This window comes from Calliopsis andreniformis, chromosome 3, assembly GCF_051401765.1.
Source record: "Calliopsis andreniformis isolate RMS-2024a chromosome 3, iyCalAndr_principal, whole genome shotgun sequence".
NCBI classification, from domain to species: Eukaryota; Metazoa; Arthropoda; class Insecta; order Hymenoptera; family Andrenidae; genus Calliopsis; species Calliopsis andreniformis.
Window position 1 is genome coordinate 14,865,023 of NC_135064.1, and position 16,558 is coordinate 14,881,580.

At 42.8% G+C, this 16,558-nt stretch overlaps 1 protein-coding gene across 1 annotated transcript in view; it reads right to left on the reverse strand.

Moving 5' to 3' along the window:
• Sema2a (Semaphorin 2a) overlaps positions 1-14,987 on the reverse strand; it is a 205,845-nt gene extending 190,858 nt beyond the window's left edge. Inside the window, exon 1 of the mRNA XM_076393611.1 lies at positions 14,687-14,987. Within this exon, the coding sequence (XP_076249726.1) occupies positions 14,687-14,864 (178 nt within the window). The 5' untranslated portion in view covers positions 14,865-14,987. The remainder of the gene's footprint in view (positions 1-14,686) is intronic.
• Positions 14,988-16,558: the final 1,571 nt, after the last annotated feature.

Below are 16,558 nucleotides of genomic sequence, written 5' to 3' on the forward strand. Positions count from 1 at the left end.
GAAGAGACTCGCAGACAAATATTTTCTAAGGAATCAAAGCCCCCTTTTTCATTCTTATTTGATATTTGCATTCATATACCTAGAATATGCACGTTCGTATGCATTCATCAAATAAATGTATCAAGAATACTGTATAATTTTATTTTAAATTAGAGTTCGTGAAACATGAAGTGATTTTTTCCTCTGCAACTACACATACTGGGTTCCCATAACTTACATTTCCTTCGTGTAATTCTCTCACACCAGTAGCAGCCTTTGTTATTACGATAGATCATTAAAAGCGATCAGTACACCTCCAACTCACCCTCTCACCACTTCCACGATTTTACTTCTTGGCCAAGTCACCAGCGCTTTCCCTCTCCCTGTTTATTAGTGACCGGTACAAATTGTCGACATCGTTTGACCCCTAAACAGGGACGCAACGTGTGATGCCCGTAAAGTTTCGCACGAAGCCCGGTTTCCCGAATGTACTACACATTTTTTATGAGTATTCGAGCAGGGTTCCGGGGTCCTGTCGGCTGACGACAACATGCTTCTACTATGCTGCTACACCGGTATCAGATTTGATGGGGCCATGCGGTCGTGTTACGCCGGTACAGGTCGTTACGAGGGGCGATCGCGGCCCCTTTCGTTCGACCATTACGAGGCATTAACTAGCCCTGTCGACTATTACCACCGTGGCAACGGTTATAATACTTCTTTCGATCCAAGGGTACCGCGGTTTCCAGGCAAGGTCAGTTTCCAATTGCCCTTCCTTGCCACGATTTCCAACACCCCTTGCTACCACCGTCATCCCGCGCGAAACACCCTCACCTTCGAGCAGTACGAAAGGTACGACTCACGTTAGCCAGCTAGTCTTTCGACCCAACGTTCCAATCCCCTAAATTGTTACTGTATGCTATGAAAATGGAGCGAGGTTCGAACCCCTTTCGAAGCAAACGTATGGACTTTTATGGTGTACGTTTTATCAGACTGTTACGCCTGTTGAACAGGGAATGGTAGATTCAACTGCTTTCGGTAAATTAACTCTTCAGTTACGGGAGACACAAGTGGGATATTAGGAAACAAGGTATAGGTACAGTACTGCTCATAAGTATTCGAATGGTGTCACATGTTGAGAAAAATACAGGTTTCTTTGTAGTAACTGATGTATAATCTTTACATTTGTTTCGTATTTCTACTATATCTTAAAATTAAGTATATAATAATTACAGTAATTACAGTTGCTACTAATAAATCTATAATTTTCCAAACTTGTGAAATCATTCGAATACCTATGAGCAATACTGTACGTAGTATATTTGGAACTCTGAAATAACCAAAATATATGTACAGTGTCTTTTCTATGACTAATTATCTCAAACTATTAGGAAACAAAATGTTCACTTGTTCACATGACGAAAAGTTATTATGTATTAGACTTGATCTTGGGAATTAGTGTCCAATTACTGGGAACTAGCAAACCCTTTCAAAGTAAACTTACACCTCTCAATATCTCCTAACACCTCTTCCTCAAACCTTCTCAAATTTTTCAAGCATGATCGATAGACCCGTTCAGCCACGCAATACATGCATTGAGTTTCATCGTGATTCAAGCCAGAGTCATTTGGATTCCCCGAGCGGGACGTGTGCCTCCGTAATCACAAGGGAAGAATTTCTTGATTCCAGGGTATACAAATATCACGTGCAAGCAGACACGATACGGGGAACACAGAGGGGACGAGAGAAGGTGGATGCACACGCAGGGAAAGACGTACCTGGAACCGGGGTTGCGAAGTAATTAACCCACCAGGACGGCCGTTCGTGCTTAAGAAGCAACGCTCGCTTTCAACGACTTCATTTTAGCTCCCGTTTCGGAGTAATAATAAACTCGAAAGTCGTTAAGTTATATCGAGGTCCAATTACGGTGTAATAAAGCGGAATTACGTCCCTTCGCGCTCTTGACGAAAGTCCATCTCTTCCGACTGCTGAGGTTTAATAATAACGTGCAATAGAAAAACGTGCCACACCGTGCTCCTACTTTTACCTCCCTTGAGAATCGCCAGATCCCTCGATATGCTTATAATTCTCTGTGCAACTGTACGCTACAATTCCCAGTATAATCGAACTCGGATGCCTTGCAGTATAATTGAGCTCGAAGAACTACTTATACAGTTCTTTTAAACTTTGCATACAGAGTTGCCCAGTGAAAAGCGCTACTTCCAATGAACCTAATAGCTTAATAAATCGTGTTTGGTTTTTAAAACAGTTGCCCTAGTTCATTCTAACCGTTCTCTCATTACGTTATCGAGTTACTTATCTATTAGCTAATAAATATCATTAATTACTTAACCTACAAATGGCACGGCATAAATAGTATAACCTAACATGGTGGGTCCACTTTGCAGGGATCCATTATAAAAAATGATTAATATATAGTATTACATAGAAAATTCACAACTTTTCAGTTCATTAATCTCTGTCAGTTATCCAAGGAAATTTTTCATACTAAAGATAAAAACTTAAGATAGCTAGTATGATAGTATAAACGCTCATACCAAGGGTGAAATCAGTAGGGATATTTTCCGCAAATACACTGACACAACTACATAACGATACAGTACATACCTCACTATGCGAAGTAATTACACTACATGCATACTCCATCCAAAAATTTTACATTCTATCCACTGTCCAAGAAGCAGTAAAACCATAAAGAGAAAATACCTGATGCTTCTCCCCTAACCCAAGTCAATCCTTCCTCCAACCCCGACAGTGTTCACATGCCATCTAATTACCCCAGCAAAAGTCAGCGCAATTTCTCTTTCCTGTTACTCGATTCTCGATGATTGATGTCATAGTCAGCGCAATTCCCAGCGCACGAGCACGCGCAACCGTGTAACTGTAGGATAACGAACGCCATGGAGTCCTGGAATCCTCCACGATCGGACACACGCAACTTTTCCATAAACGCGACACGCGATTACTTACGCCATTTACGACGACGAATCGACGTATCGCTCGACGGCCGAACGAGGGGACTTCTGTCTGTGAAAGCCTCTCGAGCGGCTGGCAAGTTTACCGCGATACCTGACCCCTCAGAACTCGCTGTAATTGCGTGCGAATTCCGCGACGTCGTCGCGTCGACTGCTTTTTTATTGCCGGTCGTTAGCGTAATTAGGTCCCCGCGAGCCTCGAGCTCCGTAGGCTTACCGTAATCACGGACAGATGCATACGCGAAACGGAAGCTCGCCGCAGCGACGGAAACCCGTGCACACCGTTCGTTACGTAAAGTTAATTTATACCGCGTGTCTGGCTGCGTGTGCTCGAGTTTCCCTGATAAGAGGGCAGACTGGCCGCCAGACGCTCTGCTCTATTTTAATTGGTCCTCGCGTCGCGACGTCGCGCGCCGAGGAACGCGGGACCGCTTCAACTTTGGCGGAGAGTTGCTGCAGGCTTTAGAAAGCATCTCGCCCGTAAGTTTTCAACCTTTGAAGTATTGGAAAAAGAAACATGATCGAGCTACCGGGGAATCACAGTTTGCCTTTTTCACCTAATTTCGAAGCTTAAAACTGTCTCGTTTGAGGAGATTTATACTCTGGTTCCATTGTCTTATTAGAAGTTTTAATGGAGCCTGTTTCAGAGTTATTGCAAAAATTGATGTATACGAAGTTTCAATGAACCGAGGTGTTCCAATCTCTTTTGTTCTAAATGAATGTGTCTCTTTCTGTCTGCATTCTTACCTTAAAAATTCTCTTATAGTTTCTTAGTCAAATCAGCCTAAATGCAATTGTAGGTTCAGATAGTTTCCCTTTTTTATGTATAATACAGTTCAGAGCTTAGTTTCCTCCACTTCCAAATCTCAGCTTACTAGTTCAAGTCATTGCTTTGAAAATCACTTCCTTAGCTGTATGTACAAGCACTAACAATAAAAGCGAAAAATAACCAAATGACACAAAATCCCATAAGATCTATCCTATACGTCGTCAGTGATAGAAGTCAGTCCAGGCATCCATACACGTTGTCAACCTTCGCGCAATACCTATTCACTACAAGATCTCGAAAATCACTGAATCCAGCAGATGGCAATAACAGAATAGGTTGGAAGACTCTGGTCTTCGTAGTGACCGAGTTTCGTATCCAGAAACTCGAAAATCCCAAGACAATATCGCATCCCTAGAACCTGTGACATCTTCACAATATGCTACACGAACCGACAACCACTATGAATCTCCTCCAGTGAGGCCGAAATTTTACTAGCGTTAGAGGCGAATTGATGGGAGAACGAGTAGCAAGTCGAACGTGTCGATCGGAGTACATCGAGGACGAGTAGAATAGCGTGGCGAGGGTGAGAACGCTCGTATCGCGGGGCTGTTGATAGCGGTTGTAACAATTTATTCAGTCGACTGACGCTCGCTACACGAGGGGAGCGTCTGATCCCTGGGAAGAGACTCCTTCTTTCCAATATCGTCGCCCGAGATAAAGCAAGATTCAATTTTACCTCTCTCTCGTATTAACGTCGCGACAGGATAGAATTGAGCAGGGAGATGTAAGATTCCTACGACCGACTGATACAGAGTGTGAGAAAGAGGGGATAGGCGGATGCAAGATATCTCGGTGCACGTGAGAAACTATTCTTTGAGGATTTGAGGATTTTAGAGCAAGTTGTGGAAAGTTATTCTGTATGCAAAACATTTTAATGTTTAGTTTAGTGCTTAAAAATAATTTTAAGACTTAAAATAAGCTGTTATATCCTCTTCAGTGAGGTGTATACACGAGAAGCAAAATTGTAAGAAAATGGTAAATTGTAATGGAGTATGCTACAAAGTAGAATGTACCTATGCCAGTGTCCTTATATTCAGGATTTATGTAACTAGTTTCACCCAATTTTTTGAAATTTCAACTCTCCAGGAAATGTTCGATAGAATGGGATCCATGTACAAAGGTACTTCGAGCAAGAATCTCGTTAAGCCACGTACAGAGGAACACTGAATGCAGTTAAAACACACTCGAACCGTGAGGCGCGAGAATGTAATACCGGCTAGTTTATAGCATGACGCAGCCAACGACTATCATAAACCTAAGACTTAAAGCAACAGATTTTTCCTCGAGAAAGAAAATAACGTGGCTGGTATTATTATTTTAGTCAACGCGTTGCTAGAGAACGAACAGGAACAAAATGTCCTTTCATCAGTGCCATTCAATCGGAACGATGAGGAAAAAGGAAAAAAATCTTTTCTGATGTTACTACATAGATTGTGGTACAGGAACGTATTAAGTTCTTAAATTCAATTTACTCTGAAGAGTTAATTTCCTTCGAGCAATTCTAGATCGTTCAGGCAAAGAGTGAATTAAATCGCTTTCGGTATTAAATAAATTTCCTATCTGGGAAGTCAGAAAGGTGACCCAGTTTCGAATATGCTGGCCAGCTACGCATAGCAAACAATCAAAAGAACGTTTCATTATATATGAGAACGAATGAAACTTTTTCCCCGAAGCATTCAATCAAATTTTGCGAAACAATATATTAATATACATCAACGAATTTTAAATAGTACATACTTTTCGTTCTCAACGTTTCATTTATAGAAAATAGAAACTGCAAATGCTACTAAAAATGACAATCACAATCACACTCATTATGCACCCCTCTAATTTAAAACTAGCAATGTTTACTCCCTGGTAATTTGATCAAACTTAATATTCATGAGTCTACTCAACTTCATTTTTATTTCAATCGCATCGACGAGTTAATAACATTACCTGACACCCAAATCCTATCACTAACTCATTAGCAATTGTTACTGACGCTGCTAATCGAGTCACACGATGAAATGAATTAAAGAACCGCCCAAACATTTCGACAGCGAACAAGGGGTGCTCTGGTCCACCCCGATGGCGCAAAATTCCATTAAAATTCCGGTCTGCTCTGTTCCCAGCCTCACCTACAGGTTCTGTTTCGCGAAAGGCCTGGGGGCCACGGTTACGCAATTCGATGCTCCTTTTTTTATGCAACCTCATTACGCGGAGACCTTAAACAGCTGGACGCGATAGCGCGCGTTTCGCCTAAACACCCGAAACACCGCGCGCCACATTATATCCTCATTATCCTTTTTATCGCCAACCAGAGCGCCAGGCATTCCCGCCACCTCTCGGAATCGTTTCCTCTCGTCGAGGTACTTTTGCGCGTTTACACGCCCGCTACAAAGTGTTTTCCAGCGGGATAAAGAGACAGGGGTAGGAGGAGGAGGAGGAGAGGCCACCGAGTGCAGGCAGAAAAGAAGAAGAGGACCTCTCCTCTTTCTCGAGGGTGACTGTAATCCTGTCGTTGGAATATCCGACAAGCCCTGCACGCCGTTGCCTCCTGCTCCTCCTCCACCCTAGAGTCCTGCTGCTACTCTTACTCCTATGCTATCGTCGTCGAGCTTTCGCTATGTAACAGAGTTTTTCTACCGCGTTTCGTGCACCGAGAGCGGCACAGGCTTACATCGCGAGCGGATTTCGCTCGAAATAAAGGAAAGATGCGAGCTAATGCAAGTAAAGCCGTTCTCTTTCTGGGTCTCAGCGAGTAAGCTGTCGCTTGTACGCGAGCCCGACTTCTGGCACAGAAACACGAAAAGAACTGTGTTATTTAACGCTTCAGTCCCAACGTTCAGGTTCTCCCTGTTAATTAAAACTTCCACCGCACGGTTCTTCGGCCCGGCCACCGAGTGTTAATTAAAGGAAATCATTTTTTAATTGTGACCCCGAGTCGACAAGAGCGTGTACTTTAATTTAGACCGATGGTTTTTTAAACACTTTTTTGTTGTCGCATAGAAACACGTATCAAGTTAAACAGCTGGGGGTTGGGGCTGTGGTTTCTGGGGAAATTAGGTCGATAGTTAGACACAAGTTCTTTTTTAGGAAACTCCGCTTTGTGGAGAATAAAATTGAGTTCTTGCTCGGGAAACTTTACAGTCCCTTGAATTTTTAATTATAAAGTTGCTTGAAACTTGTGACGTATTCGAGAGATACGTTAAAGGAAGTTATCACGTAAAAATGTAATCATAGATTTAGATACCACAGAAAGTACAGGTTTCAATTCTGTACCTCAGAGCCAGATTAACCCAAGCATATTTTTTCAAAATTAAGTTCTCTACAGGATCTTATTGTTGACTCTCCACTTTATGAGAATAATAGAAATTTAGTTAAATTACGTTGTAGGTGAAGGAAACGTAATAGTATAAACTACTTCGAATACTATGTTAAAAAGTGGGTAATTGCATTTGTTGTCTCTTCTGAAAAACAGCAAAAAAGGATTTGGGTTATGTTGACTCTCAGACACAGAATTATCCATACAGCAATGTTTTACTTGATTTTCGCGAGTTCATTTACTTTTTGAACCTAGCATCTTTTAAAAATAATATTTTGGAAAAATAGTCTAGTTCATAGATTCTACTTGCTTTCCTATAAAACAGGACCCATTTCCAGATTACGTCTCTATTCCCATCACACCCCAGGCAATCGCGAAGCATTCCATAGATCGTTGATAAAACAAGCTCACCAGTGTCGACGTGAATCGAGGAAGAAAAATCCCCCAGAAAAGCCTGTTTACCCCGAACTTCCATCGTTTACTAACCCAAGAATTAAGTGACTATTAATCCCAAAGTTTTATCGCGTTGTTGCTCTCGCATCGACGCAATAATCTCGGCAGACTAGCGTCGCCATCTTAAAACAGACTTACAGCTCTCTTCCCGACGATCTATGGTTTCCAAGGCAGAGGAAAGATGTCGTTTTGTTGCGTCTTCCGCTCTCCTCATCCTCTAGGACTTCGTCCTCCCTGCCCACATCCCGTTGCCCAGCCTTCCCCAGCTATCTAGCTTTTTCCCCGACTTCTCCCTTTCAACACGGGATTCGAGGACTTCCAAGAAGAACTTGTAATACAAAAACGGGGAGTCGCGGTGGCACGCGACTAATACGCGAAAGAAACACTTCCAGCTCTTTTCACCGTCACCAGTCGCAAATCTCCCTTTGACAGGGCTAAATTACCACGAAAAGTTGGCTAATGATTTCTGCGATGAATACGTGGCAAGCTGGCGAGTAACTCTTTCATTGGGGGATATCTTGAAGAAGGTACCGCGACGGGGCCCTTCAAAGGGGATAATTCGGCCGCGGGTTAGCCAGCCAGCATCCAAAGGCTTCGAGGAGCTGAGCCCAAGTTCGGAGCAAAGTCAATGTCTCGACATTCACGGGGGACGGTCGGAGGTTGGCTCGAGACCGCAGGAATGCGCAGCTTCGAATACCGCATGGCGGATGAGTCTCTGCTATCATCCTTCGTTAGCCAGTCAGCCTTGGCTGCAAGTGTTCGAGAGGGTGGACGGGCGAGAGAGAAAGGACAGTCAGTGTGCTAGCTTTTAATCTTGGGAATCTTTAGGACGTTTGGCGACCAAAGGGAAACTCGTCGGGACTGTCGGTCGGTTCTCCTTTTCCCAGACTTCTCACCCTCTGACCCCCTGCTCTTGCTCCCTTTTACCTGGCTACTTACGCAAACATCATTCGTAGATTTCTAGGCAGAGCAAAGAAAGTATTCCGAGCAAGTTCCCCGAGTTTACGACCGAATCAAGGATTTACGCGGGGTAATTCTGCAGCTGGGGCAAATCTTGCGGGGGAGCGGACAGAAAGCGAGACGGAGGCACCGACAACCCTGAGACTAAAGCTCTCTGTGCCGAGCAATTATCGAAGTCGAGGTCAGCTTTCGTTTCTACAATTTTGGAGCAGAGAAAGTTAACGACACGGTTCGTTAAGGGAAGGACTTCGGGATTATGAAAATTTTTGTTAGAAGGACGAAGGGAGTTCGATGGACCTCAAATGTACTGTTAGATTAAGGAATAGTCTACTATACATATAGCTCACTGATTTATTCACTGTACTACAACTCTGTAAGAGAACTGTCACACATCGGAATAATTATTAAAAGGAAAGGAACGAAAATTGCTCTTATAAATCGTATGGTACAATTAAATGAAAATTGAACATTTAGCAAAATATCTTGAAATTATTTTAAGCAAACCAATTTTTCTTTTTATATGTAAATATATTGTCACTCTCCATCACATATTCCATAAAATTATATTTATTATTACTATATAAATTGCCCTCAAAAACACGTCCTTCAGTATAAACTCGTCCGTAATGTCTAAACCTATAGCATGGAAACAGTATTCCTAAGACTCCTTAGTAGACTTCTCGAAGAACTGTACTTTACAATGAATCTACTAACGAATTTACTTCCCAGGCGGAGGTACTTAAAACCCAAATTCGTTTACGTAATCTTGTTTCCGTAGACTAATTGCGACTAAATAATATTTATCCTATTTCTAAACTTGAGTGGAAATCAACACAGTTCGCGATGGAGGAAAACTGTGCTTGCTCGAGTGGTCTTCCAAAGCGTTCCCATCAATTAGACAGTAGTGTGCTTGGTGTTTCACGTAAATTTCATTACACTTAGACGCGTAACACGCAATAGGACACGTTACACGTCAAATGTGCGTGCAAATTGGATCAATGGATCAGTTTGAGGAGCTTGTCCAAATTAATATCCGTTCTGTTGGTTACCAGAGATTCGATACCAGGGGCTTACGATTCATGATCGTATCGCGGGCGTATAGTTGCAGCCACAAGTGCAGATTGAATTAACGTAGTGTTAGTCGGCTGAATAACGGAAAACCGCGATAAATGGTTTTGCCACATCCATGCATTCGAACTTTACTGGAGTTAAAAAATTGGAGGTGTACTATGATATTTTTCTACGATACGTATAAATCCCATCTTTTTTCAGTTTGAGGGAAATTTCCAAGGGCTGCCATACGTTCAAGGAAATAATCAACATCATACTATCGGTAAATCTGAGTACCTACTCTGTTTCATAAGAGGCTGCTGCGCTATTTAGTTTCTACATCCCTCTTTTCAAAAATGCATCACTAATTCTTAAGTTAAAAATAGCTGTACACATTTGAGAATTTGAATACGTTAAAAGTAGTAAAATAAAAAATCTATGAATAAACAAGACATCTATAATATTGAATTTTACGCTCATAGAAAATGACCCATCAAACATCTATATCATGACAGGTTATCAACTATATAACTCTTTTCTCATCAAAAGGAAAAAACTACATAAATTTTCATACACAATGTAACACCTAAAGGGATGGCCGGCATTCTGGAGCAGATCGATCACCAAAAGAACGTCGAAAGCAATCAAAAATTGCAAAAAACACCTCATTACAAAGTTAAAAGGCTATTTCCCTCTTTCTCTTTTTTAATTTCTGCAGTGCGCGGGAAAACAGGCTACCGTGCATCGGTGTAGCTATCGATAACGTCACGATCGCGCCACTGGCGTTATCAATATCGATTTCGCGACGAAAATCGCCGCGCAACAGTCCCTTATCGCCTGTGTCGCGTTACAATAACACGTGTGCAATACAGTTCCACGGTATTTACATATATATTCTGATACGCCAGCGAGTAACACACAGGATGTAGCGTCATACTCCAAATACAGGTTTGTTTAACAATAGATTAAGGTCGGAGTAAAGGTGGATGTGACAGTAAATGAGACCAAGATTCAGTATCAGCGTTACTGAGAAACCTGACGTTCGTTTCGTTCGACCGCTGGCGAAATGGTGAGCGAGAAAGAACAGAGGGTGGTAGCAGTTTCCAACCAAAGAAAACTGGGAAATTTTTCTTAGCGCTGCATAAGATTCCAAGAATAATCTTGGTATTATCTTGCCTTGTTTTGAATTTCAAGATATAACAAGACAAGACTGCTTTGTATAATAAATAAGACAATACAAGACAAAGTTGTCGATAATCTTGGCCTAGACAATATTCTTTACAATAATTTAGACTTTTCTTCATTTTAAAAAATATATAAAATTACTTAAAATAACATTTTTGTACCTAAAGATAATATATAATTTTTCAAGATATTTCAAGAACAAGACAATATTCTTGCAAACGTTGTCTTGTCTTGACTCTCATGCAGCGCTAATTTTTCTTCGCCCAACAAGGGCGAGGCGAAAAGAAGACGGGCAGAAACGAGGAAATTCAAGGTAAATTGCTGGCGGTAATTTCGAAAGTAACGCGGACCGGAACGAAACGAAAAAGTGGCGCGCAAATTCGTATAACAAGGCGGACAACCGCGCAATTAAAATTACGTTCGCGCGACCAAAAGAAGGAAAGCGAAACAAAGCGGAATAAAAAAAGGCGAGAATGAAACGAGAATTTTACATGAACGTGTGTACGAGCTGGGATCCCTGCCGCGGAAAAATTTCTCGTGGAAAACCACATGTGCACGCGCGTATGGCTGTCGCTTTTCACCGCACAACGTATAAGCACCTTTTCAGACGAGACACTCACAAGGAAACCATATGAAGTGTTATACAGCCATTTTTATGGAATCTTAGAAGGCAGCTAGGGAGAATACATAGCTGTGTACAATTTAGTTCGCGTTTAATCAAGTTATTTATGAAAAATTTTCTGATGAATATAATACAATGTAGTTACCTATGCATGCTACCGATGCATTACTTAATTGTTTAGTTAAGCTTAAGAATGAGAGAATAAGAAATATTAGACCTCTTAGAAAGCTCTAAACTGATAAAATAGAAAAATAATTGCGCATTAAAGTAATCCTAAATTTTCATGTTAAACGATGAAAAGTAAAACAGCTTACAAAAAAATAGCTACTCGCTCTTCAAATATAATTGTTAATCTATCCTGCCTACTGACTAACAACTGAAGTCAAACAACTTGTTACCCCTCTTCCTTCACATTCTGCATATACCAAATATCAACAAAAAAGTTTGAATATCCTCCTCCGGTTCCATCATAAAAAACAGAAATCATGTGACTGTATTCAGGCCGCTAGCCTCGAGCCACCAAAGTGTCTCCCTCGAAAATGGTTGAACGTTGCTACTGGCGGTAGTTTCTCGCGTGCACCCGCCTAGTAGCCGCAGTTTTTGGAGCCGAAACACATGCGACTCTAAACACGCACTTTCCACACTCGACTTGGCCACAGTGGCCAGGTCTGGCTGGTTGGCAGCGAGGCAGCCGAGCAACCAGCCAGCCAGCCGGCTGGTCGACCAACCAACCATTCCACATTCCATTCGACGGTTCTCTCTCTCCCCATGGCACATAATGAAGTCAGTCCCGGCGTTCTAAGCCCCGGTAATATCGTGTGGCAGGGCCCTCCCCGAGAGAGATAATATTGGTGATGTATGCTAACGGGCTTTTCGGTACCGGGCTACGTCGTTTTTACGTCCCTCTCGTACTCGCGCGCGTCCTCCTAAATGATTTACCGCGAAAAAGAGAACGCACGGGGGTCGGTCACTATCTCCGCCCCGTATCCCTCGGCGCTGGTGCAGAAAGAAAAAACGTCGGTCCTTTTAATCCAGCCTCCGCCTCCTTCCACCTCACCACCCCTCTCTGGTGTATACAGCCTGGCGAAAAGTGTTTTTTCGCGCGTACACCGAAAATTCCGACGGTAAACCACCGGAGACTTCGTTAACCTTTATCCGCCGCGCGCCACAGGGTGTACAGGGGTTTCCCCAAATTCAACGGCGAGCGGACGAAAACGGCGCTTGGAATGTTTGAAACTTCGCGATTTATGCGACGCGAAGGACGTATTGTCTCTGGCTGGCTTGTATTTAGACCCGTCGTATATTTGTATAATTGAAACTCGTAATATTAATTAATAAAGGGGCATTTGCGTGGAATTAACGACTCATTGTTTTGCGAGATTTCGCGACTAGAGAGCACGGGAGATGTAAAATGCCAGACGGAATTGTTGTCGGGAGATAATTAACGAAAAGGATCTGAAAGTTTGTTTAATAGTTGAAATGATTTAGCGGTGATTATTTAATATTACTTCCTGTCGACTGTTCTCCATTTTTGCTACATATTTTCGAAGGGAAAATCGATTTTATGCGCTTTTGGGAAAAACCTTCGTGATTGGTGTGTATTTGACCCAGTGGATTTACGACAAGGTTAACAAACTGTGTACCTTTCTGATGAATTCGGAACGCGAGTCGGTTAACAAAGCTGCGTTCGATTCTGAAATTTCTGGGTCAACGTGAAGGATTTTTCGAAATTGAGAACGACAAGCATTGAATTTTTGTGCCCTGTTGAGGAGTCAATCTAATTCTTGTTGTACTGAGTTTTCGTCCTCAAATTCAATTTTAGCATTTACGACATCCTATTTCGTAAAGTTACTGTAACAAGTAGCTTGTCGAGAACGCCAATACACCGTAAACTTCCTAGAGGGATATTTCCAAGTTGGAGAAAACGTCAAGTAGAATCTTAGAATCGACAGAGTGATCCAGTTTATATTGTAACGAAAGTGAATTTACTTTCGAATTCAATTTATCGCTATACCAAATATTGTAGATACAACTGGAAGATTTTTCAAAATTATTGTATTACTAAACGATTCCTCAACTTTCGAATAGATAATTTGAGACGATTCAGATTTTCCCAACCCCAAAGAATAATGAGAAAATTCACTTCTATGACTGGATCAAGAATAAGAATCAATATAAGTAAGATTTGTTTTCATCATTCAATGATGTTTATGGAATTCAAAGGATGGCCATAAAAAGATTCCATGATTTCTAAGATATGTAAATAGCGATAATGCGATTAAGGTACTGATTAATATAAAATGATTCAAGATATCTATAAATGGTAACTCCTGTTTGGACAAAAAAAGATTACACGAAACATTAAGGGCATAAAAATAATGGAAATTGAAATTCTGTTTAAGAAAAGACAAAGCTCTCTTTTTTAGAATCCTCTATGCAGAATATAAAATTTCACCATTACTCATGATATTTATAGTTAGAGAAAAACCTACATACATATGTATATATACATTTTAAATATTATCCTTATTCGTCATTCTTTTTTAACATCTTATCACTCAACACGTCACAGAAGTAAACAAAGGACCATGGGAACTTGTCCTGAGTACGTATCTCACTATGTAATCTATATTACACAAAAACCAACCATCTTCCCTACACTTTATCTGTCCCTCCCAGACGAATCTAGATTTATTACAAACATGTATGACTACGCATAAATTTCTCAATTTAATCTTATTCGGATTTACTACTCCAATTTCAATGTATACGTATATTGCTTTTTTCTCCTGAAAAATTTGTCTATAATTCATATGTCGACTACTGTCAACTGTCAATATTGTCTTTAATGTAACATCGTCAAAAATGTTTTCTATGAAACCCTGTTCCCATTAAAACACTATTGTAACGAAGTTTCCCAGGAGCAATTTTCAACTTAACATCACGCTAAAAACAGTATCCTCCACTAGTAACAAGAACTGAACAGCTTTATACGCATCTATGCGTTTCTATTATCTACACTACCACGCATAAGTATTAGGACACTCTCACATTATTGGAAGTATTGTCATCGGTATTTACAAACCTCATGTAATCATTTAAGGTGAGATTTGAGATTTTTAATTTTACTTGGTATTTTACATATTTCCAAACCGTGAAAGTATCCAAATACTTATGCACGGTAGGGTATTTCAAAGTAAGTCTTGTCACTCCACCACCACGCAACACCCACAAAAGCAACATATCAAAGAATCGACTCTAAAGTGTTCGACAAGAGGTTCATCGAAGAATATCTCATATCTAACCTTTATGATGCCTGAGGTGGGATCGTCCACAGCAGGGTTGCTCGAAGTAAGCGTGTCCAGGGTGAGCGCCAGCAGGGCGGTTGGCCAGACTGGGCCCCAAGAACTGTCCCAGGACAGCTGCGAGAACAGCTGCCCTGATCAATGGCATCAGGACATCCGGTAGCCTTCGTCGCTGCATCTTCACTCACGACTCCAATAATCTCACCAGGAGGAACACAACTCCGGCACAATAGTCAAACAAACAACCTGGCGTCAACACAAATCGATCCCGCTAGTCGCGGCGCATGACGAGACACGCGGTGATATTCGAGGGATCGCGAGCAGCTGAGGCTGTTTCGGAGCAGCTGAGAAACGTGGTTCGTGACGGTCGACCTGGCCTTGGCTCGACAGCGCGCCAGTCGGCGCTCCTTTGCCGCGTGGTTGTTGCCCTTTACTGCTGGCAACGCGCTGACGGACGTTCACCGATCCTACGGGCCGTTTTCTATCTTCGTCCAGCCCTTTCCCCTTCTCTCCGCGCGCTTCTTGGCCAGGTAGAGGCTTCACCGCGTGCGCTGCGCTCTTCCTCTCCTCTCTCCCGACTCTCCACCGCCGATTCGCCTTCGAGGACAAAGGAATTCTTCCTCCGACTCTTTCCTGCTCCGAAACCCGCGAGCCAGTACCTGGGTGTCCTCCCAGCTCCCCAATGGCAGGTAGGGAGGGCTCTTAGAAAGGGCCGACTCGACAGGACCGGATACAAGGCTCGACCGCGTCGACAAACACGAGATTCATTCGATTCATTCGATTCTTCCTTTTACCCACTGGACTCCGTTTGCAGAGGAGCGTCGATGGCTGCAGTCGCTAGGGCGAAGCGCGTATCGGCAGCTCGTAGTTGCGTGGTCGAGTGAATACGAACGTAGGCACGTTTATTATCGTGCGTAGAATGGAGCACTTCTGTCGTAAGGTAACTTTATGTCACTGACGTCCACGGTGCACTTTCGTTCGCGTCACATTACGTCACTCGCTCGCATGGATGTATATGGCGATCGTTGAACCGACGCGGCGCGACCGAGGAAACCGAGTGTAGGCGAGTAAATACGAACAGCGCGACGTCACATCTGTTGCTCGGACCCACGATCTTGGTCTCCACGCTGCGAAGGCGGTCTCCTTCTTAATCCCGTGACATGGCGACACTTCGGGGTAGTCGTTGATACGAGTGTCACAACATCGTTCTGGTACACTGGCAAGTCGAGACGATACACGCGTCTCGCGCGACGCTTTCTCACGATGACGAGAGACGCTACGAACAGCACGATATGTGTGAACCTCCCTCTGTGGAGGCCGCGGCACGACTGTACCCTCGTTCGCGAGTTGCCGCGTGCAGCGGTGCTCGGCCGCGTTCGGCGAGCCTCGGCCATCGTCGGCCGGCGCTGCTCGTGCCTCGCGAGTCTATGATTCGCGCCAGTTCCTTCCAATCCGAGTCACTCGACGCTCTCCTCCGCACGAGCTACCGAGGAACCCCAAGCCCCTCTGATGTTTCTCTTAACCCTCGCCCCCTGATCAGAGGGTACTTTTTATGGGTCGTATGAAAAATTTCGGCCGAGGACCGAACGGCTGTTCGAACTTCGAACTCTGCGCGATACTTTCGCAACAAAGGCTTGAATTATGGAGCGCTCTAGCGACTTACAGGGAAACACCCTTACTGGAACTCTATTAAAGCGATTCTCTGTGCATCTAAGACGGAATTTCTTTATATTTTGCACGTGTTTCGCTTCACCTTTGTCCTTTGCAGCGGATGAATCGATAAGTTCGGTCTTTTTTGGGGATGATTTTAGAATAGTTTTGTGATGCTAGGTGTTTGAGAAAGTTCTGTTGCTGGGTAGTCTTCTCTCTAGG